Source organism: Octodon degus, unplaced genomic scaffold, assembly GCF_000260255.1.
Source record: "Octodon degus isolate 3935 unplaced genomic scaffold, OctDeg1.0 scaffold00070, whole genome shotgun sequence".
In the NCBI taxonomy this organism is placed as follows: domain Eukaryota; kingdom Metazoa; phylum Chordata; class Mammalia; order Rodentia; family Octodontidae; genus Octodon; species Octodon degus.
In genome coordinates, this window is record NW_004524646.1 from 3,696,004 (window position 1) to 3,705,305 (window position 9,302).

Here is a 9,302-nt window from a genome sequence, read left to right on the forward strand (position 1 = left end):
CACACTCACCGGACCTGGGCTAGGACTGGGTTGGGGTTTCCGGAACTCGGCAGAAAATCCTACTCGGCCGGCGGGGTGGGGAGGCCTCTTGCTTTCCTTTTAATTGTGTCATACCTTTCTATTTTTATTTCTTCTTTTGAGTTCTTATACTAGGGACACTATATGATATTTACATATGTGGCTCTGGTTTATTTCACTTACGAGTATATCTTCAAGTGGAATCCACTTAAACATAAAGGCTTTGAGTTTATCATTCTTTATGGCTAATACTCCATTGCATAAAAATACCACATCTTCTTCCTCCATTCCTCAGGTGATGGACATCTTGGTTGTTTCCAAGATTTGGCTATCACAAATCATGCTGCTGTAAATATAGGTGCACATATATCACTATGATATGATGTTTGCAGTTCCTCTGGGAAAATTCTGAGTAGGGGGATAGGTGCTTTGAATGAGATTTCCAGTCCTAGTTTTTTGAGGAGTCTCCACACTGATTTCCATAATGGCTGCACCAGTCTACATTTCCACCAACAGTGGAGGTTTCCTTTTTCTGCACAGCCTCTCCAACATTTGTTGTTGGTTGGATTTTTTTTTTTTTTTGGTTGAACTAGGGATTGAACTCAGGTCCTTGCGCTTGTTAGGCAAGCACTTATTCTACTGAGCTATCTTCCTGGCTCCTGTTGGTTTTTTATGATAGCTATTTGAGAAGAAAGTTTTGAACTAATAGTGTTTAGACAAGGTATCATGTCTGCATCTTGTACTATGAATAACTACTAAAAAGACAACAATATGCAATGTATTAATTATTGTAACTGTCCTACTAACCTGTCTCATTGCTACCTGTTTCTCAATAAAACTAATATACATAAAAAGACTTGCCCATTGGGAGGAAAATAGCATTTAATGTGGAAAACTGTGTGTATTTTGGTATTAAAAACATGTTAGAGACCTTTTTCTTATGCTTAAAACAAAATTCTCATAAAACTTTATAGTCAAAATCCAGAAATACAAAAAAAGACAGAATTTCAAAAGCTATTAGAGAAAAGGAAAAAAATTCTTATAAAGGTAAACCCATTAGGATTACAATAGGCTTTTCAACACAAACTTTAATGTCTAGGAGAGCTTGGAATGAAGTGTTTCAAGTCCTAATGGAGAATAACTCAATAACTTTCAACCTAGACTAATATATGCTGCAAAATGATTTCTCAAAATCAATGGGTAAATAAGAATATTATATGACAAAGAACATCTTAGGAAATCATGACCAGCAAAATAACACTAAAAAACAATAAACCAAACACTCAAGAGTATCCCAAGTGGAGACATGAAGCCAACAAAGCTAAGCATTCTTATGGAATTAATACATCAAGCAGGGTGAGCAGTTCAACAAAAAGGGAAAAATAAAGGAGTCAACAACTGACAAATAATGCAATGACAAGAGTAAGTAAATAGCTTTCAGAAATAACTCTTAACGCAAATGGACTCAGTCAGCAAAATTAGATCAAAACTAAGACTAAATGGCTTACTGCATATAAGAGACTCATCTAACCCAAGAAAGAAATTCATAGACTTAAAAAAAGTCAAGTGTCCTGGGGAGATAGTGCAGTGGCATAAGCTTCTGTCTGACAAGCACAAGGTCCCAAGTTTCATCCCTGGTACTGCAAAACATCCAATCATGAGAAAAGCCTTGAAGAACACAGGGAGAGAAAGAGTGTATCTCAACCTGATAAAGGCCATTTATGATGAACCCACTGCTAACATCATATTAAATAAGAAAACCTGAGAATCATCCCTCGCAAATGGGGAACAAGAAAAAGATTTCTACTCTTACTATTCCTGTTCAATATAATACTCAAAAATTCAGCTAGAGCAATCAGGCAGGAGAAAAAAAAGAGGTAAGCGTAGGAAAGCAACAGGTCAAATCATCATCATTTGTGGATGACATTATATTCTACATAGAGTATCCAAAAAAAAAATTCCAACAAAAGACTTCTAGAAATGAAAACATTAAGAAATGTAGCAGGATACAGAATGAATATACAATAATCAATAGTGAACTTACTGAGAAAGAAATTAGGAAAACAATATTATTCACAATAGTATGAAGAAAAATGAAACACTTAGGAATTAACCTAACCAAGGAAGTGAAAAGTTCTACAATGAAATCTGTAGTGCTCTGAAAAAGGACATTAAAGAGGACATCAGAAAATGAAAAGAAGGCTGGATATGGTAGTGCATACATATAATCCCATATAATCCTAGCATCCAGAAGACTGAGCAGGAGGATCACTGTGATTTCAAGGCCAGCATCAGCCATGTAGTGAGTTTGAGGTCTATCTGAACTACATAGCAAGAGCCTGTATTAGCAAAAGAAAAAAAAAAAAGAAGAAAGACATTCTCTGTTCCTGGATAGACAGAACCCAACACTGTCAAAATCATCAAATTATCAAAAATGCTATATATTTAATATAATCTCAATTAAAATACTAAAAGCATTCCACACAGAACCAGAAAGAATTATCCTAATTTTATTTGTATCCAGAAGAACCTCACAATAGCAAAACAAATTCTGGTCAACAAACTAAAGCAGGAAGCATGCTAACCTGGATTTCAAGTTATAACACAAAGCTACAGTGATAAAAAAAAGCATGGAAGTGTAACTAAAATAGCTATGAGAATCAGTGAAACAGAAAAGAAGATGAAGAAACATCTTCAGGCACATTTAGCCTTCTGACTTTTGACAAAGAGACCACAAACACACACTGGAAAAAAAGCCTCTTTAACAATCAGTGCTGGGAAAACTAGTTATACACATGCAGAAGATTGATTCTAGATCCATATCTATTGGCATATATAAAAATAAAATCAAAATGAATTAAAGACAGATATTAAAACAGAAAAAAACTGCTAGAAGATAAGCTGGGTAAATCTCTTAAAGATACAAGTCACAGGAAAATGTAAACAGAACACCAGTTGCATAAGAAATAACATCAACAATTAACAAATGGGACTCTATCAAATTAAAAAAGCTTTTACATAGCAAAGGAAACAATCAATAGAATGAAAAGACAACCTATTGAGTGGAATAATATTTTTGCTAACTACTCCTCTAATTTCTGAATTTATAAAGAACTGAAAAAAAGCCTCTCAAAATAAAAGAACCAATTAAAAATGGGTACCCGAAATGAACAGACATTTCTCAGAAGTACAAGTGAGCAATAAATACATAGAAAAATGTTCAACATGTATGGCCACCAGAGAAATACAAATTAAAATAATATCCAGATTCTATCTTACTGTAGAAAGAATGGCTATCATTAAGAAAACAAATAATAGCAAATGGTGGAAAGGTTGTGAGGAAAAAAGAAACCTTTTTGTTTTGTTAGTGAAAATGTAAACTGATACAATCCCTTTAGACTTCCGTAGGGAGATTCCTCAAAAAAGAAAAATAGAAATGCCATTCTACATTACTGTTCCCCTTCTTGATAGTATATCACAGGAAAACATACATACCCATGTTTATTGCAGTACAACCTATAATATCTAAACCTTGGAAGCAGATGATCAACAGATGAATGAATAAAGAAAATATGGTATTTACATACAATGGAGTACTACTGCCATAAAGAAGGAAAAATTTGAATCATTTTTAGGAAAGTGAATGCACCTAGAGACCATAATGCTAAATGAAATAAATCATTTTTAAAGTTTGACACAGAAATTTAAATATTGCATAACTTGTTCTACATAAAAACTCAAAATATATAGCCTTGCTAGATAGCTCAGTGATTAAAGTGACTGCTGAGGCAGATGCAGGGGCAGGGGTTTGATCTCTAGCGTGCCATGCCAGCCCCACCCCGGGGGCACACTGAGATGGAGATTGAGACTGGTGGTGTGTGCCTGTAATCCCAGATCTTGGGAGGCTGAAAATAGAAGAATCACTACGAGTCTGATCTGTGTAGTGAGGCCCTACAGGCCCTGTACTAAATACATAAAAAACCCCAAAGTATAAATAATTGAAGAAAAGAGAAAGATACAGTGATAGTTTGGTGCATTAACTCAATTGTCTCCATGATTCTGCCTGTGAATTGAACTGGATAAGAGCCAAATCAATTTTCTCCATAAGGTCAACATTGAAACTAACCCTTGGATTTGATTCTGTTCTCATCTAACTGAGGTTATAGAACTAGTTGATCAATAAGACATGTGTTTCATATGTCTTCTAACCCCTAGTCTGCATGTAGTGCTTAGATGAATAAAAATAAATTACTTACCTGCCTTTGTCAAGTAAACCTTTCCACTTTGGGAAACAAAAGTAACATCTGAAGTATAAAAACAATGATAGGTCTTCTTTATTATATCATCATGAAAGTCAGCTATTAGTCTGAAAGTGTTGCCGCCATCCATTGAAAGCCATATCTAAGGGAATAAAGAGATATCTCCCTGAAGAGCTCTTGTGGACAGTCAGTAATTACTTATCAGTCTAATATTCCTGGAGAGGAAAGGTCACACGGAATGCTCTTTCCCATTTCCCTCACATCCATTAGGCACATGCACATAGACATGTGCAGAGTCCTTGTCTGCTCGCTAGACCCTCTATAGTGTTTACATTCTAGAGTCTGTTTTAGTGTTCATGGCCAAGTGTCAGGTCTGCCCAGTGTGCATGATGCATATATAAAAGAACAAAGTTATTTCCATCATTTCCTAAAATGGAGTTTCATTGTTCATGAAAGGACAGTGCTATGGCTTGTGTTTAGATGTTCCCTCAGAGACTCATGAGGTCATAGGTGAGGCTTTTTCAGATTGGCTGGATCTAAAATGTGTGATTCTGGGACTGATTCACAATGCAATGCCAAGATCAAGAGCACTAGGATTAAGGGTGTGCGTGAACCCACCTTAATGGTCTGGATATGATATAAGGGATAGAAAGAACTGCGGCTCCCTTGTTGCTCTGCTACCTTCTGCCTGCCACGAGCTGTTTCTCTTCTGCAGTGCTTGTCTGCTGTGCCACTTTACCTTGGAGCCAGCTCACTATGGACTGAAACCTCTACAGACTGAACCAGAATAAACTTCTCCTTAAATTGTGGATGTTGGGCATTTTGTTCTGCAGCAAGAGTAGTAATTAAGAAACTCATATAACTAAGGCACTGATAGAAGAGAATTAAACGTGAAGACTAAAGGAGAAAGCAGGGGTTCTAAACAGTGAGCATAAAAACTAAAAAAAGGAAGGAAGCTTTAACCAGACCTAGAAAGACAGTATTTTCTATATGTCTAAATTGTGCAAAGGATACAGACTTCAAATCAAGAAATCATATGAGATTAAAATAAAAAGTTAAAAATTTTTTTTAATGTATTTAGTACAGGGTCTACAGGGTCTCACTACACATATTGGACTTGTAGTGATTGTCCTGTTTTCAGCCTCTCAAGCCCTGGGAGTACAGGCATGTGCCACCATGCCCATTCTCAATCGACCTCTCAGCACGACCGGGGGGTGGGGTCAGCATGGCACATCAGAGATTGAACCCCAGTCCCTGTGTCTGCCTCAGCAGGTGCTTTAATCTCTTGAGCTATCTGGTTGGCCCTAAAAAGTTACTTTTTATTCTAGAACAGAATATATTCGCAAATCACAAGACACAGGCTCAGTTAGAAACCTAGCAAAGGTAAAGAAGAATGTTTGAGAAACGTCACTGAGAAACTTAATTTGTTCTCATTGGAAAACTTTGCAGTGTTTTTTTTTTTTTTCAGTTCAAGAATTAGTGTTTCTTATTTTGTGATCCTTACATTTAAGTTTCCTGATGGCCCAGATGTGCCATAAGGACTCTTTTATCCAGCTTTTAGACTACTGAAACAGAACTGACAGAGAGGCCAGTGGATGGAGGATGGTACCAGTAGGAATTTGAAGAATGGCAAAGTCAGAAAGTCAAGCATGGACAGATATGAACATAATTTAAATAGGTTAGTGGTAAAAATCTAGGTTATTCAGGGTTGAGAAGAAATGTAACTGGCAAAGTTCAGAACTGGTATTGTATGGCTTATTTATTAGGCATTGAATTAACTGAAAAGTTAAAAATTGCCATTGTCTTCCTTCCCACTTATATCTCTCATAAGCAGCTCTTTTTTGTTTGTTTGTTTTGGGCTTTTTTTTTCTGTTATTTTTTTTTTTTATTGGCGGAACCAGAGATTGAACTCAGGCCCTTGTGCTTGCCAGGCAAGCACTTATTCTACTGAGCCATTTCCCCAGCCCTACTTTTTTTCTTTTCTTTTTTTTTTTTTTTTTTTTTTTTTGCGGTACCAGGGATTGAGCTCATGAACCTGCACTTGCCAGGCAAGCACTTATTCTACTGAGCTATCTCCTCAGCCCATTTTTGGCTTTTTGAAACTAGGTCTTGCTACACAGTTCAGGCTGGCCTTGTGCTAACTTTATAGCTCAGGCTGGTCTCCAACTTGCAGTGATCTTCCTGCCTCAGCACCTGGTGTGCTGGGATTACAGGTTTGTTGCCAAACCCAGAGAGCAGCTGTTTTTTATGTGCAACCAATCAGTGTCTAATACCCCTTACCAGAGAGAGGGTGAAGTTTCATGTGTACACACCTGATTTCCATAAGCATATAGAAAGTGGCTTTGGGGGTGGAACACCATGCCCATAGGGTGAGAGAAGGAGGAAGGAAAGTGGAACGGTGGGAATTTTGGTGTGGCACTTGGTTGGTTATTTTTTAAGATGTTCACAGAGGCACTGGCTGTTTTCTTGTGCTAGATAAACAAAGCATAAAGAAGTCATAAGAATTTTTCATACTAGTCCATGATACTACTTTTAGACTTTCTTGTTACTTGGGTTTCGGTTAAGATAGAGACTCACTTATTAACACAGCATGGAACTGGGAGGACTGCCCGCCACTGGCATCTCTTTACTCCTTTGCCCCAACCGCCACCCATTTTATAAACATTGAAGCTTAGGAGACTAAATGATTTTTTCCAAAATTCTATAATAAATGGCAGAGAGATTTACTATAGAGTTTTTACTGAACTCAGCAGCAGATTCTAATGTTCATGCTCTTCACTACTGTGCCATAAGTGTGTAGGCCTCAGCCACATGCCAGTTTTCTCATGAAGGATAAAAATATAACATCCCTGAATATGCCACTTGGAATAAAGATAATTTTAAAGCTGATGACTTTTGAGATTCAGCTGATGCAGGAAATGTTTTCATCTGCCTAAAAGCAGTAACTTCTGGGAGGAGATTTTAGCTCAGATTTCTCTTCAGTGCAGGTCTGCTCCCAGAAAAGCCAGTGAAGTTAAAGCTACCTTAAATCCCTTTTCCAGGGAAGCATTATGGTCCTGCGGAAGGATACTGTACCTGTTTGAACAGACATTACCACCTTCTTTATAAGGACCTTAGGAATAGAAAATATAGTTCATTGTAACTAGGATTGGATTTATGGAACCTTAAATTTATATGACAAAGATTCAATTTATATTCTCCTGGAGATCTATTAGTAAAGAACAATCATTGAACAATCAGCATTATGCTTGCCACTTTCATAAAACTTAATGACTATCTGAGGTGACATCCTTTAAATGGCCAACTTACATTGTTAATCACAATTTGGCTGCAGCCAACTTTGTCAGGTTCCATTGATAAAGATGACAGGAATTTTGAAATAGCTTTAGCTAAGGTAAATTTACATTGTTAGGAAGTAAGCAGTAATAAGCTTTGGATGATACCACCTACCTGGTCATAGAAAAGGTAAATTCCTGTATCATGTTCTTGATCAACAAGAAATGTTACTTCACTTGGATATACATCTTTTGAATCATTGACAACATGAGGTAAGCAAGGTAACCATTCAAGAAATGGTTCTTTACTATAAAAACAAGAGCTTGCCTAGAAAAAGAGAAATGGAAAGTTAATGTTGTTTTGAAAAATAAGGCCTCATTAGTTATTGCTGGAAAAAAACCCCAATGAACTATTGTGTTGTCCTTACTGAGTACAAATCATGTTTTGAATCTTTAACATCTGTGCTTCTCTTTTGGATGACAGGAGCCTAGAAAACACTAATCATCTCTGATTTTTCTAGAGATGTGGTATGGATGATTTGTTTAGAGTCACTGACTAGGTCTAGATTGACATAATTGGGTAGCTGCTATTAAACCTACACAGAGAAACCACTGAGAGCTAAGGGTGATTGTTAAGTCTTTCAGCATGTAGAATTTCCATTTTATATTAATAACAGTCCATGAAACTGTGGATAACAAGATATTTTACCTTTTAATAATAGTATTAATAATATTCAATGTTAATATTCATTATCATACCTCACTTAGGGTCTTGTTTCTGTCAAAGGTGATAGTAACATAATCAACTATAAAATAAAGATAGAAGAATTATAAATGGCATTAATATTTTTAAAGCCAGAAAGTAGTTAGTGTTAATAAAATAGTCTCCACAATATGATAGATGCTACATATTATCACTTAATGTATACACAAATACACTCTTCTTGAACTTATACAGGTATGTCTATTGTCTCAAACTTAGATTAGATTTTTCTCAGTCTAGATCATTAATTTATATGAAACTTATCTTTACATTTTATTCTACCTTATTCTCTACCATTTATTTGAATATATATATATATATATATATACATACATGTTTTTGATAAAGGCCTGTTAATGTATCTTTCACTAAAATTTACCTTCAAAATGTTCTCTGTTAGCAAAACATCTTTTGTTAGACCATAATTTTCCTTTGATATAGTCAATCTACACAAAGAAATAAATATATTACTTGGGTAATATGTACACAGAACAGAGCAGAAAAAAGCTTATTAAAAATTTCAATGTGTCATACTGCTGAGAAGTGAGGCAAATAAATAAAGAAAAATTGTATACAAATAAAAAAGGTTATTATTGAATGAGGACAAGAAAGTGCAATATACATTTTGAATAATACACAAAAAGGAATACAAAGAGAAGAAATTGCATGTGAATTAGCATATGTTAATTGAAGATGCCTTTATGAGTGAACTGTCTTTCTGAAGCTACCAAAAGCCTGTGGCCTTTAATTACAGTAGTTACTGTCGGTCACATGTTTATCTTTCATTCCTCATTAGTTGCAGCTGGGCTTTGGGAGGCTTCATAAGAGCCTAACTGTAGGAAATAGAAACAAGTAAAAGGTATTATAAGTTGAGTTTAAGAGAAGCTTCAGAGACCCAGTCCTAGCCCAGGTCCCGTGAGTGTGTGGAGAGCTTCCTGCTACCCTGCGCCGGCGGGACCAGTCCCAGCCCAGGCGCAGCGTGGGCCG

General features: G+C 36.1%; 1 protein-coding gene across 1 annotated transcript in view; it reads right to left on the reverse strand.

The window, feature by feature from the left end:
• The window catches only part of Catsperb (cation channel sperm associated auxiliary subunit beta), a 167,206-nt gene that overhangs the window by 110,687 nt on the left and 47,217 nt on the right, over nucleotides 1-9,302 (reverse strand). The window contains exons 9-13 of the mRNA XM_023719627.1: nucleotides 8,695-8,761; nucleotides 8,312-8,358; nucleotides 7,728-7,880; nucleotides 6,590-6,748; nucleotides 4,275-4,419 (exon numbers count right to left, since the gene is read on the reverse strand). Of these exons, the coding sequence (XP_023575395.1) occupies nucleotides 4,275-4,419; nucleotides 6,590-6,748; nucleotides 7,728-7,880; nucleotides 8,312-8,358; nucleotides 8,695-8,761 (571 nt within the window). The remainder of the gene's footprint in view (nucleotides 1-4,274; nucleotides 4,420-6,589; nucleotides 6,749-7,727; nucleotides 7,881-8,311; nucleotides 8,359-8,694; nucleotides 8,762-9,302) is intronic.